Source organism: Carcharodon carcharias, chromosome 24, assembly GCF_017639515.1.
Source record: "Carcharodon carcharias isolate sCarCar2 chromosome 24, sCarCar2.pri, whole genome shotgun sequence".
NCBI classification, from domain to species: Eukaryota; Metazoa; Chordata; class Chondrichthyes; order Lamniformes; family Lamnidae; genus Carcharodon; species Carcharodon carcharias.
The window spans coordinates 4729636-4746638 of NC_054490.1; the positions used below are offsets into that span (position 1 = coordinate 4729636).

Here is a 17003-nt window from a genome sequence, read left to right on the forward strand (position 1 = left end):
GTTACGGTGCACAGTTCCGGTCTCTGTATCACACTGGGCATTACTGTGCACAGTTCCAGTCTCTGTATCATACTGGGAGTTACTGTGCTCAGTTCTGGTCTCTGTATCACACTGGGATTTACTGTGCACAGATCCGGTCTCTGTATCACAATGGGAGTTACTGTGCACAGTTCCAGTCTCCGTATCACACTGGGAGTCACTGTACACAGTTCCGGTCTCTGTATAAAAATGGGAGTTACTGTGCACATTTCCGGTCTCTGTATCACACTGAGACTGACTGTGCACAGTTCTGGTCTCTGTATCACACTGGGAGTTCATGTGCAAAGTTCTGGTCTCTGTATCACACTGGGAGTGACTGTGCACAGTTCCGGTCTCTGTATCACACTGGGAGTTACTGTGCACAGTTCCAGTCTCTGTATCACCCTGGGAGTTACGGTGCACAGTTCCGGTCTCTGTATCACACTGGGCATTACTGTGCACAGTTCCAGTCTCTGTATCATACTGGGAGTTACTGTGCTCAGTTCTGGTCTCTGTATCACTCTGGGATTTACTGTGCACAGTTCCGGTCTCTGTATCACAATGGGAGTTACTGTGCACAGTTCCAGTCTCCGTATCACACTGGGAGTCACTGTACACAGTTCCGGTCTCTGTATAAAAATGGGAGTTACTGTGCACATTTCCGGTCTCTGTATCACACTGAGACTGACTGTGCACAGTTCTGGTCTCTGTATCACACTGGGAGTTCATGTGCAAAGTTCTGGTCTCTGTATCACACTGGGAGTGACTGTGCACAGTTCCGGTCTCTGTATCACACTGGGCGTTACTGTGCACAGTTCCAGTCTCTGTATCACCCTGGGAGTTACGGTGCACAGTTCCGGTCTCTGTATCACACTGGGCATTACTGTGCACAGTTCCAGTCTCTGTATCATACTGGGAGTTACTGTGCTCAGTTCTGGTCTCTGTATCACACTGGGATTTACTGTGCACAGTTCCGGTCTCTGTATCACAATGGGAGTTACTGTGCACAGTTCCAGTCTCCGTATCACACTGGGAGTCACTGTACACAGTTCCGGTCTCTGTATAAAAATGGGAGTTACTGTGCACATTTCCGGACTCTGTATCACACTGAGACTTAATGTGCACAGTTCCTGTCTCTCTATCACAATGGGAGTTACTGTGCACAGTTCTGGTCTCTGTATCACACTGGGAATCAGTGTGCACTGGTCCGGTCTCTGTATCACACTGGGCGTTACTGTGCACAGTTCCGCTCTCTGTATCAGACTGGGAGTCACTATGCTCAGTTCCGGTCTCCGTATCACACTGGGAGTTACTGTGCACAGTTGCGTGCTCTGTATCACACTGGGAGTTACTGTGCACAATTCCGGTCTCTGTATCACACTGGGAGTCACTGTGCACAGTTCTGGTCTCTGTATAACACTGGGAGTTACTGTGCACAGTTCCAGTCTCTGTATCATACTGGGAGTTACTGTGCACATTTCTGGTCTCTGTATCACACTGAGATTACTGTGCACAGTTCCGGTGGCTATCACACTGGGAGTCACTGTGCATAGTTCCAGTCTCCGTATCACGCTGGGAGTCACTGTGCACCGTTCCAGTCTCTGATCTCACTGGGAGATATTGTGCTCAGTTCTGGTCTCTGTATCACACTGGGAGTTACTGTGCACAGTTCCGGTCTCTGTATCACACTGGGAGTCACTGTGCATAATTCCGGTCTCTGTATCACACTGAGACTGACTGTGCACAGTTCCGGTCTCTGTATCACACTGGGAGTTAATGTGCAAAGTTCTGGTCTCTGTATCACACTGGGAATCACTGTGCACAGTTCCGGACTCTATTACACTGGGAGTTACTGTGCACAGTTCCGGTCTCCTTATCACACTGGGAGTTACTGTGCACACCTCCTGCCTCTGTATCACACTGGGAGTCACTGTGCATAATTCCGGTCTCTGTATCACACTGAGACTGACTGTGCACAGTTCTGGTCTCTGTATCACACTGGGAGTTCATGTGCAAAGTTCTGGTCTCTGTATCACACTGGGAGTGACTGTGCACAGTTCCGGTCTCTGTATCACACTGGGAGTTACTGTGCACAGTTCCAGTCTCTGTATCACCCTGGGAGTTACGGTGCACAGTTCCGGTCTCTGTATCACACTGGGCGTTACTGTGCACAGTTCCAGTCTCTGTATCATACTGGGAGTTACTGTGCTCAGTTCTGGTCTCTGTATCACACTGGGATTTACTGTGCACAGTTCCGGTCTCTGTATCACAATGGGAGTTACTGTGCACAGTTCCAGTCTCCGTATCACTCTGGGAGTCACTGTACACAGTTCCGGTCTCTGTATAAAAATGGGAGTTACTGTGCACATTTCCGGTCTCTGTATCACACTGAGACTTAATGTGCACAGTTCCTGTCTCTCTATCACACTGGGAGTTACTGTGCACAGTTCTGGTCTCTGTATCACACTGGGAATCAGTGTGCACAGTTCCGGTCTCTGTATCACACTGGGAGTTACTGTGTACAGTTCCGCTCTCTGTATCAGACTGGGAGTCACTATGCTCAGTTCCGGTCCCCGTATCACACTGGGAGTTACTGTGCACAGTTCCGGTCTCTATCACACTGGGAGTTACTGTGCTCAGTTCTGGTATCCGTATCACACTGGGAGTTACTGTGCACAGTTCCAGTTTCTGTATCACACTGGGAGTTACTGTGCACACCTCCTGTCTCTGTATCACACTGGGAGTCACTGTGAATAGTTCCGGTCTCTGTATCACACTGAGACTTTCTGTGCATAGTTCCGGTCTCTGTATCACACTGGGAGTTAATGTGCACAGTTCTGGTCTCTGTATCACACTGGGAGTCACTGTGCACAGTTCCGGTCTCTGTATCACACTGGGCGTTACTGTGCGCAGTTCCAGTCTCTGTATCACACTGGGAGTTACGGTGCACTGTTCCGGTCTCTGTATCACATTGGGCGTTACTGTGCACAGTTCCGGTCTCTGTATCACACTGTGAGTCACTGTGCACAGTTCCAGTCTCTGTATCACACTGGGACTCACTGTGCACAGTTCAAGTCTCTGTATCACACTGGGAGTTACTGTGCACGGTTCCAGTCTCTGTATGACACTGGGAGTTACTGTGCGCAGTTGCAGGCTCTGTATCACACTGGGAGTTACTGAGCACAGTTCTGGTCTCTGTATCACACTGGGAGTCACTGTGCATAGGTCCGGTCTCCGTATCAGACTGGGAGTCACTGTACACAGTTCCGGTCTCTATAAAAATGGGAGTTACTGTGCATATTTCCGGTCTCTGTATCACACTGAGACTTAATGTGCACAGTTCCTGTCTCTCTATCACACTGGGAGTTACTGTGCACAGTTCTGGTCTCTGTATCACACTGGGAATCAGTGTGCACAGTTCCAGTCTCTGTATCACACTGGGCGTTACTGTGCACAGTTCCGGTCTCTGTATCATACTGGGAATTACTGTACACAGTTCTGGTCTCTGTATCACACTGGGAGTTACTGTGTACAGTTCCGCTCTCTGTATCAGACTGGGAGTCACTATGCTTAGTTCCGGTCTCCGTATCACACTGGGAGTTACTGTGCACAGTTCCGGTCTCTGTATCACACTGGGAGTTACTGTGCACGGTTCCAGTCTCTGTATGACACTGGGAGTTACTGTGCACAGTTGCAGGCTCTGTATCACACTGGGAGTTACTGTGCACAGTTCTCGTCTCCCTATCACACTGGGAGTTACTGTGCACAATTCCGGTCTCTGTATCACACTGGGAATCACTGTGCACAGTTCTGGTCTCTGTATAACACTGGGAGTTACTGTGCACAGTTCCAGTCTCTGTATCATACTGGGAGTTACTGTATCACACTGAGATTACTGTGCACAGTTCCGGTGGCTATCACGCTGGGAGTTACTGTGCACAGTTCCGGTCTCCGTATCACACTGGGAGTTACTGTGCACAGTTCTGGTCTCTGTATCACACTGGGAGTTACAGTAAACACATCCTGTCTCTGTATCACACTGGGAGTCACTGTGCATAGGTCCGGTCTCCGTATCACACTGGGAGTTACTGTGCACAGTTGCAGTCTCTGTATAACAGTGGGAGTTACTGTGCACAGTTCCGGTCTCTATCACACTGGGAGTTACTGTGCTCAGTTCCGGTATCTGTATCACACTGGGAGTCACTGTGCATAGTTCCGGTCTCCGTATCACGCTGGGAGTCACTGTGCACCGTTCCAGTCTCTGTCTCTCACTGGGAGATATTGTGCTCAGTTCCGGTCTCTGTATCACACTGGGAGTTACTGTGCACAGTTCCGGTCTCTGTATCACACTGGGAGTCACTATGCTCAGTTCGGTCTTCGTATCACACTGGGAGTCACTGTGCACAGTTCCGGTCTCTGTATCACACTGGGAATCACTGTGCACAGTTCCGGTCTCTATTACACTGGGAGTTACTGTGCATTATTCCGGTCTCCGTATCACACTGGGAGTTACTGTGCACAGTTCCAGTTTCTGTATCACACTGGGAGTTACTGTGCACACCTCCTGTCTCTGTATCACACTGGGAGTCACTGTGCACAGTTCCAGTCTCTGTATCACACTGGGAGTCACTGTGCACAGTTCCGGTCTCTGTATCACACTGGCCGTTACTGTGCACAGTTCCAGTCTCTGTATCACACTGGGAGTTACGGTGCACAGTTCCGGTCTCTTTATCACACTGGGCGTTACTGTGCACAGTTCCGGTCTCTGTATCATACTGGGAGTTACTGTGCTCAGTTCTGGTCTCTGTATCACACTGGGATTTACTGTGCACAGTTCCGGTCTCTGTATCACAATGGGAGTTACTGTGCACAGTTCCAGTTTCCGTATCACACTGGGAGTCATTGTGCACAGTTCCGGTCTCTGTATAACACTGGGAGTTACTGTGCACAGTTCCAGTCTCTGTATCATACTGGGAGTTACTGTGCACATTTCTGGTCTCTGTATCACATTGAAATTACTGTGCACAGTTCCGGTGACTATCACACTGGGAGTTACTGTGCACAGTTCCAGTCTCCGTATCACACTGGGAGTTACTGTGCACAGTTGTGGTGTCTGTATCACACTGGGAATTACTGTGCACACTTCTTGTCTCTGTATCACACTGGGAGTTACTGTGTACAGTTCCGGTCTCTGTATCACACTGGCTGTTACTGTGTACAGTTCCGGTCCCTGTATCACACTGAGAGTTACTTTGCACAGTTCCGGTATCTATCACACTGGGAGTTACTGTGCACAGTTCCAGTCTCTGTATCACAGTGGGATTCACTGTGCACAGCTCCAATCTCCGTATCACACTGGGAGTTACTGTGCACACTTTCTGTCTCTGTATCACACTGGGAGTCACTGTGCATACTTCCAGTCTCTGTATCACACTGAGAGTCACTGTGCACACTTCCTGTCTCTATATCACACTGGGAGTTACTGTGCACAGTTCCGGTCTCCGTATCACGCTGGGATTTACTGTGCACAGTCCCGGTCTCTATCACACTGGGAGTTACTGTGTACAGTTCCGGTCTCTGTATCACACTGGGAGTCACTGTGCACAGTTCCGGTCTCTGTATCACACTGGGAGTCACTGTGCACAGTTCAGGTCTCTGTATCACACTGGGAGTTACTGTGCACAATTCCAGTCTCTGTATCACACTGGGAGTTACTGTGCACACCTCCTTTCTCTGTATCACACTGGTAGTTACTGTCTATAGTTCCAGTCTCTGTATCACACTGAGACTTACTGTGCACAGTTCCAGTCTCTCTATCACACTGGGAGTTACTGTGCACAGTTCGTATCTCTGTATCACACTGGGAATCACTGTGCACAGTTCCGGTCTCTGTATCAGACTGGGCATTACTGTGCACAGTTCCGGTCTCTGTATCACACTGGGAATTACTGTGCACAGTTCCGGTCTCTGTATCAGACTGGGAGTCACTATGCTCAGTTCCGGTCTCCGTATCACACTGGGAGTTACTGTGCACAGTTCCGGTCTCTATCACACTGGGAGTTACTGAGCTAAGTTCCGGTATCCGTATCACACTGGGAGTCACTGTGCACAGTTCCAGTCTCTGTATCACACTGGGAGTCACTGTGCACACTTCCTGTCTCTGTATCACACTGGGAGTTACTGTGCACAGTTCCAGTCTCCGTATCATACTGGGAGTTACTGTGCACCGTTCCGGTCTCCGTATCACACTGGGAGTCACTGTACACAGTTCCGGTCTCTGTATCACACTGGGAGTTACTGTGCACAGTTCCGGTCTCTGTATCACACTGGGAGTTACTGTGCACAGTTCTGGTCTCTGTATCACACTGGCTGTTACTGTGTACAGTTCCGGTCCCTGTATCACACTGAGAGTCACTGTGCACAGTTCAGGTCTCTGTATCACACTGGGAGTTACTGTGCACAATTCCGGTCTCTGTATCACACTGGGAGTTACTGTGCACACCTCCTTTCTCTGTATCACACTGGGAGTTACTGTCTATAGTTCCGGTCTCTGTATCACACTGAGACTTACTGTGCACAGTTCCAGTCTCTCTATCACACTGGGAGTTACTGTGCACAGTTCGTATCTCTGTATCACACTGGGAATCACTGTGCACAGTTCCGGTCTCTGTATCAGACTGGGCATTACTGTGCACAGTTCCGGTCTCTGTATCACACTGGGAGTTACTGTGCACAGTTCCGGTCTCTGTATCAGACTGGGAGTCACTATGCTCAGTTCCGGTCTCCGTATCACACTGGGAGTTACTGTGCACAGTTCCGGTCTCTATCACACTGGGAGTTACTGTGTTAAGTTCCGGTATCCGTATCACACTGGGAGTCACTGTGCACAGTTCCAGTCTCTGTATCACACTGGGAGTCACTGTGCACACTTCCTGTCTCTGTATCACACTGGGAGTTACTGTGCACAGTTCCAGTCTCTGTATCATACTGGGAGTTACTGTGCACCGTTCCGGTCTCCGTATCACACTGGGAGTCACTGTGCACAGTTCCGGTCTCTGTATCACACTGGGAGTTACTGTGCTCAGTTCCGGTCTCTGTATCACACTGGGAGTTACTGTGCACAGTTCCGGTCTCTGTATCACACTGGCAGTCGCTGTGCACAGTTCCGGTCTCTCTATCACACTGGCAGTCACTGTCCACAGTTCCGGTCTCTGTATCACACTGGGAATCACTGTGCACATTTCCGGTCTCTGTATCACACTAAGTGGGTGTGCCGGTTGGTGGAGCGGTGTGGCGAAGGGCGGACTTCCTTCCCAGAGCCAACTCATCTGAAAGGACTGAAACCAAATGACAAGTGATGGGGAAAAGGCTGATGGAAGGAGGAACAGAATGGCAGAGATGTGATTTTTCAGGCCCATCCGCCAATCTGATCGGAGCAATAGGACAGGTCAGGGGACCCTGGTGCAGTCATATGTTGAAATGAGGAGGGTTGTTGGAGGGAGGGGGAGTGCAGGCTATGACAGGTGCAGGCAGAGCTGAGGCGCAAGGGTGGAACTTGCCTTGATGATGACCCTCTGGTCAGTCTGGTCCTCCAGGATGCTGTCCATGGGGTAAGACTCCACCTGCTGTCGAATGGCCGAGGCCACAGCCGGAACAAAGTTCAGCGGGTTCAAATCCAGGTCGTCGCACAGGATCTCAGCAAACATCTCGGGCGATATCAGCTTCTCTGCAGCGGACAAAGAGCGGGATAAAGTGCTTCTCAGAGAGGAATGTAGGCGGGGGTAAAACGGAGACGGAGTCGCAAGCTACTCAGTGGCGTGGGTCTTCCTGCCTTCGCAGGCCAGGGCTCCTCCTCTCAATCTGGGGCCGATATACACAAAGAAACTCAGGCAGAGGAGGGAAGGCACAGAGCCTTTCCACAGCCCAGTGCACCTGAGCTTTGTTACTGGACTAATAATCCAGGGTTCAGTAGTGTAGGGGTTACGGTACTGGACTAATAATCCAGGGTACAGTGGTGTAGGGGTTACGTTACTGGACTAATAATCCAGGGTACAGCAGTGTAGGGGTTACGTTACTGGACTAATAATCCAGGGTACAGTGGTGTAGGGGTTACGTTACTGGACTAATAATCCAGGGTACAGTAGTGTAGGGGTTACGTTACTGGACTAATAATCCAGGGCACAGTGGTGTAGGGGTTACGTTACTGGACTAATAATCAAGGGTACAGTAGTGTAGGGGTTACGTTACTGGACTAATAATCCAGTGTACAGTAGTGTAGGGGTTACGTTACTGGACTAATAATCCGGGGTACAGTAGTGTAGGGGTTACGGTACTGGCGTAATAATCCAGGGTACAGTAGTGTAGGGGTTACGGTACTGGACTAATAATCCAGGGTACAGTAGTGTAGGGGTTACGGTACTAGACTAATAATCCAGGATACAGTAGTGTAGGGGTTAAGTTACTGGACTAATAATCCAGGGTACAGTAGTGTAGGGGTTACGGTACTGGGGTAATAATCCAGGGCACAGTAGTGTAGGGGTTACGGTACTGGACTAATAATCCAGGGTACAGTAGTGTAGGGGTTACGTTACTGGACAAATAATCCAGGGTACAGTAGTGTAGGTGTTACGTTACTGGCGTAATAATCCAGGGTACAGTAGCGTAGGGGTTATGTTACTGGACTAATAACCCAGGGTACAGTAGTATAAGGGTTATGTTACTGGACTAATAATCCAGGGTACAGTAGTGTAGGGGTTACATTACTGGACTAATAATCCAGGGTACAGTACTGTAGGGGTTACATTACTGGACTAATAATACTGGGTACAGTAGTGTAGGGGTTACATTACTGGACTAATAATTCTGGGCACAGTGGTGTAGGGGTTACGTTACTGGACTAATAATCCAGTGTACAGTAGTGTAGGTGTTACGTTACTGGCGTAATAATCCAGGGTACAGTAGTGTAGGGGTTACATTACTGGACTAATAATCCAGGGTACAGTAGTGTAGGGGTTACGTTACTGGAATAATAATCCAGGGTACAGTAGTGTAGGGGTTACGTTACTGGACTAATAATCCAGGGTACAGTAGTGAAGGAGTTAAGGTACTGGACTAATAATCCAGGGTACAGTAGTGTAGGGGTTACGTTACTGGACAAATAATACTGGGTACAGTAGTGTAGGGGTTATGTTACTGGACTAATAATCCAGGGTACAGTAGTGTAGGGGTTACGTTACTGGACTAATAATACTGGGTACAGTAGTGTAGGGGTTATGTTACTGGACTAATAATCCAGGGTACAGTAGTGTAGGAGTTACGTTACTGGACAAATAATACTGGGTACAGTAGCGTAGGGGTTATGTTACTGGACAAATAATCCAGGGTACAGTAGTGTAGGGGTTACGTTACTGGACTAATAATACTGGGTACAGTAGTGTAGGGGTTATGTTACTGGACAAATAATCCAGGGTACAGTAGTGTAGGGGTTACGTTACTGGACAAATAATACTGGGTACAGTAGTGTAGGGGTTATGTTACTGGACAAATAATCGAGGGTACAGTAGTATAGGGGTTACATTACTGGACTAATAATCCACGGTACAGTAGTGTAGGTGTTACGTTACTGGACTAATAATCCTGGGCACAGTGGTGTAGGGGTTACGTTACTGGACTAATAATCCAGGGTACAGTAGTGTAGGGGTTACGTTACATGACTAATAATCCTGGGCACAATGGTGTAGGGGTTACGTTACTGGACTAATAATCCAGGGTACAGTGGTGTAGGGGTCACGTTACTGGACTAATAATCCAGGGTACAGTAGTGTAGGGGTTACGTTACTGGACTAATAATCCAGGCTACAGTAGTGTAGGGGTCATGTTAATGGACTAATAATACATGATACAGTAGTGTAGGGGGTACGTTACTGGACTAATATTCCAGGGTATAGTATTGTAGGTGTTACGGTACTGGACTAATAATCCAGGGTACAGTAGTGTAGGTGTTATGTTACTGGACTAATAATCCAGGGAACAGTAGTGTAGGGGTTACGTTACTGGACTAATAATCCAGGGTACAGTAGTGTAGGGGTTACGTTACTGGACAAATAATACTGGGTACAGTAGTGTAGGGGTTATGTTACTGGACAAATAATCGAGGGTACAGTAGTATAGGAGTTAAATTATTGGACTAATAATCCAGGGTATAGTAGTGTAGGTGTTACGTTACTGGACTAATAATCCTGGGCAAAGTGGTGTAGGGGTTACGTTACTGGACTAATAATCCAGGGTACAGTAGTGTAGGGGTTACGTTACATGACGAATAATCCTGGGCACAGGGGTGTAGGGGTTACGTTACTGGACTAATAATCCAGGGTACAGTGGTGTAGGGGTCACGTTATTGGACTAATAATCCAGGGTACAGTAGTGTAGGTGTTACGTTACTGGACTAATAATCCTTGTCCCAGTGGTGCAGGGGTTACGTTACTGGACTAATAATCCAGGGTACCGTAGTGTAGGGGTTACTTTACTGGACTAATAATCCTGGGCACAGTGGTGTAGGGGTTACGTTACTGGACTAATAATCCAGGGTACAGTAGTGTAGGTGTTACGGTACTGGACTAATAATCCAGGGTAGAGTAGTGTAGGTGTTACTTTACTGGACTAATAATCCAGGGCACAGTGGTGTAGGGGTTACGTTACTGGACTAATAATCCAAAGTACATTAGTGGGGTTACGTCACTGGACTGTTAATCCAGGGTACAGTAGTGTAGGGGTTACGTTACTGGACTAACAATCCAGGTTGCTTAGTGGGGTTACGTTACTGGACTAATACTCCAGGGTACAGCAGTGTAGGGGTTACATTTCTGGACTAATAATCCAGGGCACAGTGTTGTAGGGGTTATGTTACTGGACTAATCCAGGGTACAGTGGTGAAGGGGATACGTTACTGGACAAATAATACAGGGTACAGTAGCATAGGGGTTACGTTACAGGACTAATAATCCAGGGTACAGTCGTGTAGGGGATTACGTTACTAGACAAATAATACAGAGTACGGTAGTGTGGTGGTTACGTTACTGGACTAATAATCCAGGGTTCAGTAGTGTAGGGGTTACGTTACTGGACTAATAATCCAGGGTACAGTAGTGTCGGGGTTTCGTTACTGGACTAATAATCCAGGGTACAGTGGTGTAGGGTTTACGTTACCTTTCTAATAATCCAGGGTACAGTGGTGTAGGGGTTAAGTTACTGGACTAATAATCCAGGGTACAGTGGAGTAGGGGTTACGTTACTGTCGTAATAATCCAGGGTACAGTAGCGTAGGGGTTATGTTACTGGACTAATAACCCAGGGTACAGTAGTATAAGGGTTATGTTACTGGACTAATAATCCAGGGTACAGTAGTGTAGGGATTACATTACTGGACTAATAATCCAGGGTACAGTAGTGTAGGGGTTACATTACTGGACTAATAATCCAGGGTACAGTAGTGTAGGGGTTACATTACTGGACTAATAATTCTGGGCACAGTGGTGTAGGGGTTACGTTACTGGACTAATAATCCAGTGTACAGTAGTGTAGGTGTTACGTTACTGGAGTAATAATTCAGGGTACAGTAGTGTAGGGGTTACATTACTGGACTAAAAATCCAGGGTACAGTAGTGTAGGGGTTACGGTACTGGACTAATAATCCAGGGTACAGTAGTGTAGGGGTTACGTTACTGGACAAATAATACTGGGTACAGTAGTGTAGGGGTTATGTTACTGGACTAATAATCCAGGGTACAGTAGTGTAGGGGTTACGTTACTGGACAAATAATACTGGGTACAGTAGTGTAGGGGTTATGTTACTGGACTAATAATCCAGGGTACAGTAGTGTAGGGGTTACGTTACTGGACAAATAATACTGGGTACAGTAGTGTAGGGGTTACGTTACTGGACAAATAATACTGGGTACAGTAGTGTAGGGGTTATGTTACTGGACAAATAATCCAGGGTACAGTAGTGTAGGGGTTACGTTACTGGACAAATAATACTGGGTACAGTAGTGTACGGGTTATGTTACTGGACAAATAATCGAGGGTACAGTAGTGTAGGGATTACATTATTGGACTAATAATCCAGGGTACAGTAGTGTAGGTGTTACGTTACTGGACTAATAATCCAGGGTACAGTAGTGAAGGAGTTAAGGTACTGGACTAATAATCCAGGGTACAGTGGTGAAGGGGATACGTTACTGGACAAATAATACAGGGTACAGTAGCATAGGGGTTACGTTACAGCATTAATAATCCAGGGTACAGTCGTGTAGGGGATTACGTTACTGGACAAATAATACAGAGTACGGTAGTGTAGGGATTACGTTACTGGACTAATAATCCAGGGTACAGTAGTGTCGGGGTTTCGTTACTGGACTAATAATCCAGGGTACAGTGGTGTAGGGTTTATGTTACATTACTAATAATCCAGGGCACAGTGGTGTAGGGGTTAAGTTACTGGACTAATAATCCAGGGTACAGTGGAGTAGGGGTTATGATACTGGACTCATTATCCAGGGTACAGTAGTGTCGGGGTTACATTACTGGACTAATAATTCTGGGGACAGTGGTGTAAGGGTTACGTTACTGGACGAATCCAGGGTACAGTGGCGTAGGGGCTACGTTACTAGCCTGAAAATACAGGCTACAGTAGTGTAGGGGTTACATTACTGTACTAATAATCCTGGGTACAGTAGTGTAGGGTTTATGTTACTGGACTAATAATCCAGCGTACAGTGGAGTAGGGGTTACGTTACTGGAATAATACAACAGGGTATACTAGTGTAGGGGTTACGTTACTGGACTAATAATACAGGGTACAGTAGTGTTGGGGTTACGTTACAGGACTAATAATCCAGAGTACAGTAGTGTAGGGATTACGTTACTAGACTAATAATCCAGGGTACAGCAGTGCAGTTGTTACGTTACTGGACTAATAATCCTGGGTACAGTGGAGTAGGTGTTACGTTACTGGACTAATAATCCAGTGTACAGTAGTGTAGGAGTTACGTTACTCGACTGATAATCCACTGTACAGTAGTGCAGGATTTATGTTACTGGTCTAATAATCCAGGGTACAATAGTGTAGGAGTTATGTTACTGGACTGATAATCCAGCGTACAGTAGTGTAGGCGTTACGTTACTGGACTAATAATCCAGCATACAGTAGTGTAGGAGTTACGTTACTTGATTGATAATCCAGCGTACAGTAGTATAGGAGTTACGTTACTGGACTAATAATCCAGGGTACAGTAGTGTAGGGGTTACGTTTCTGGACTAATAATCCTGGGTACAGTAGTGTAGGCGTGACGTTTCTGGACTAATAATCCTGGGTACAGTAGTGTAGGGGTTACGTTACTGGACTAATAATCCAGGGTACAGTAGTATAAGGGTTATGTTACTGGACTAATAATCGTGGGTACATTAGTGTAGGGGTTACGTTACTGGACTAATAATCCAGGATACAGTATTATAAGGGTTATGTTACTGGACTAATAATCCAGGGTACAGTAGTGTAGGGGTTATGCTTCTGGACTAATAATCCTGGGTACAGTAGTGTAGGGGTTACGTAACTGGACAAATAACCCCAGGTACAGTAGTGTAGGGGATACATTACTGGACTAATAATCTAGGGTACAGTAGTATAAGGGTTACGTTACTGGAATAATAATCCAGTTTACAGTAGTGTAGGAGTTACATTACTGGACTGATAATCCAGTGAAAAGTATTGTAGGAGTTACGTTACTTGACTGATAATCCAGTGTACAGTAGTGTAGGAGTTACGTTACTGGACTAATAATCCAGGGTACAGTAGTGTTGGAGTTATGTTACTGGACTAATAATCCAGGGTACAGTAGTGTATGGGTTACGTTACTGGACTGATAATCCAGCGTACAGTAGTGTAGGAGTTACGTTACTGGACTGATAATCCAGTGTACAGTAGTGTAGCAGTTACGTTACTGGACTGATAATCCACTGTACAGTAGTGTAGGAGTTACGTCACTGGACTAATAATCCAGGGTACAATAGTGTAGGAGTTATATTACTGGACTGATAATCCAGCGTACATTAGTGTAGGAGTTACGTTACTGGACTAATAATCCAGCATACAGTAGTGTAGGAGTTACGTTACTTGACTGATAATCCAGCATACAGTAGTGTAGGAGTTACGTCACTGGACTAATAATCCAGGGTACAGTATTGTAGGAGTTATGTTACTGGACTGATAATCCAGCGTACAGTAGTGTAGGAGTTACGTTACTGGACTAATAATCCAGGGTACAGTAGTGTAGCAGTTACATTACTGGACTAATAATTCAGGCTACTGTAGTGTAGGGGTTACGTTACTGGATTAATAATCCAGGTTACAGTAGTGTAGGGGTTACGTTACTGGAATAATAATCCAGGGTACAGTAGTATAGGGGATACGTTACTGGACTAATAATCTAGGGTACAGTAGTATAAGGGTTACGTTACTTGACTAATAATCCAGGGTACAGTCGTATAGGGGTTTCGTTACTGGACTGATAATCGAGCGTACAGCAGTGCAGGAGTTACGTTAGTGGACTAATAATCCAGCGTACATTAGTGTAGGGGTTACGTTACTGGACTGATAATCCAGTGTACAGTAATGTAGGAGTTACGTTACTGGACTGATAATCCAGTGTACAGTAATGTAGGAGTTACGTCACTGGACTAATAATCCAGGGTACAGCAGTGTAGGAGTTATGTTACTGGACTGATAATCCAGCGTACAGTAGTGCAGGAGTTACCTTACTGGACTAATAATCCAGCGTACAGTGTTGTAGGAGTTAAGTAACTTGACTGATAATCCAGCGTACAGTAGTGTAGGAGTTACGTTACTGGACTAATAATCCAGTGTACAGTAGTGTAGGAGTTACATTACTGGACTAATAATCCAGGGTACAGTAGTGTAGGAGTTACGTTACTGGACCGATAATCCAGGGTACAGTAGTGTAGGAGTTATGTTACTGGACCGATAATCCAGGGTACAGTAGTGTATGGGTTAGGTTACTGGACTGATAATCCAGCGTACAGTAGTGTAGGAGTAACGTTACTGGACGAATAATCCCGGGTACAGTAGTGTAGCAGTTACATTACTGGACTAAGAATTCAGGCTACTGTAGTGTAGGGGTTACGTTACTGGATTAATAATCCAGGGTACAATAGTGTAGGGGTTACGTTACTGGAAAAATAATCCAGGGTAAAATTGTATAGGGGATACGTTACTGGACTAATAATCCAGGGTATAGTAGTATAAGTGTTACGTTACTTGACTAATAATCCAGGGTACCCTAGTCTAGGGGTTTCATTACTGGACTGATAATCCAGCGTACAGTAGTGTAGGAGTTACGTTACTGGACTAATAATCCAGTGTACAGTAGTGTAGGAGTTACATTACTGGACTGATAATCCAGTGTACAGTAGTGTAGCAGTTACGTTACTGGACTGATAATCCACTGTACAGTAGTGTAGGATTTACGTTACTGGACTAATAATCCAGGGTACAATAGTGTAGGAGTTATGTTACTGGACTGATAATCCAGCGTACAGTAGTGTAGGAGTTACGTTACTGGACTAATAATCCAGCATACAGTAGTGTAGGAGTTACGTTACTTGACTGATAATCCAGCGTACAGTAGTGTAGGAGTTACGTTACTGGACTAATAATCCAGGGTACAGTAGTGTAGGGGTTACGTTTCTGGACTAATAATCCTGGGTACAGTAGTGTAGGCGTGACGTTTCTGGACTAATAATCCTGGGTACAGTAGTGTAGGGGTTACGTTACTGGACTAATAATCCAGGGTACAGTAGTATAAGGGTTATGTTACTGGACTAATAATCGTGGGTACATTAGTGTAGGGGTTACGTTACTGGACTAATAATCCAGGCTACAGTAGTATAAGGGTTATGTTACTGGACTAATAATCTAGGGTACAGTAGTGTAGGGGTTATGCTTCTGGACTAATAATCCTGGGTACAGTAGTGTAGGGGTTACGTAACTGGACAAATAACCCCAGGTACAGTCGTATAGGGGATACATTACTGGACTAATAATCTAGGGTACAGTAGTATAAGGGTTACGTTACTGGAATAATAATCCAGTGTACAGTAGTGTAGGAGTTACATTACTGGACTGATAATCCAGTGAAAAGTATTGTAGGAGTTACGTTACTTGACTGATAATCCAGTGTACAGTAGTGTAGGAGTTACGTTACTGGACTAATAATCCAGGGTACAGTAGTGTTGGAGTTATGTTACTGGACTAATAATCCAGGGTACAGTAGTGTATGGGTTACGTTACTGGACTGATAATCCAGCGTACAGTAGTGTAGGAGTTACGTTACTGGACTGATAATCCAGTGTACAGTAGTGTAGCAGTTACGTTACTGGACTGATAATCCACTGTACAGTAGTGTAGGAGTTACGTCACTGGACTAATAATCCAGGGTACAATAGTGTAGGAGTTATATTACTGGACTGATAATCCAGCGTACATTAGTGTAGGAGTTACGTTACTGGACTAATAATCCAGCATACTGTACGTTACTTGACTGATAATCCAGCGTAAGGTAGTGTAGAAGTTACGTCACTGGACTAATAATCCAGGGTACCGTATTGTAGGAGTTATGTTACTGGACTGATAATCCAGCGTACAGTAGTGTAGGAGTTACGTTACTGGACTAATAATCCAGGGTACAGTAGTGTAGCAGTTACATTACTGGACTAATAATTCAGGCTACTGTAGTGTAGGGGTTACGTTACTGGATTAATAATCCAGGTTACAGTAGTGTAGGGGTTACGTTACTGGAATAATAATCCAGGGTACAGTAGTATAGGGGATACGTTACTGGACTAATAATCTAGGGTACAGTAGTATAAGGGTTACGTTACTTGACTAATAATCCAGGGTACAGTCGTATAGG

General features: G+C 45.9%; 1 protein-coding gene across 1 annotated transcript in view; it reads right to left on the bottom strand.

Moving 5' to 3' along the window:
* Positions 1-7532: 7532 nt before the first annotated feature.
* The window catches only part of LOC121269325 (SWI/SNF-related matrix-associated actin-dependent regulator of chromatin subfamily B member 1-like), a 274005-nt gene continuing 264534 nt past the window's right edge, over positions 7533-17003 (bottom strand). Inside the window, exon 6 of the mRNA XM_041173878.1 lies at positions 7533-7744. Within this exon, the coding sequence (XP_041029812.1) occupies positions 7533-7744 (212 nt within the window). The remainder of the gene's footprint in view (positions 7745-17003) is intronic.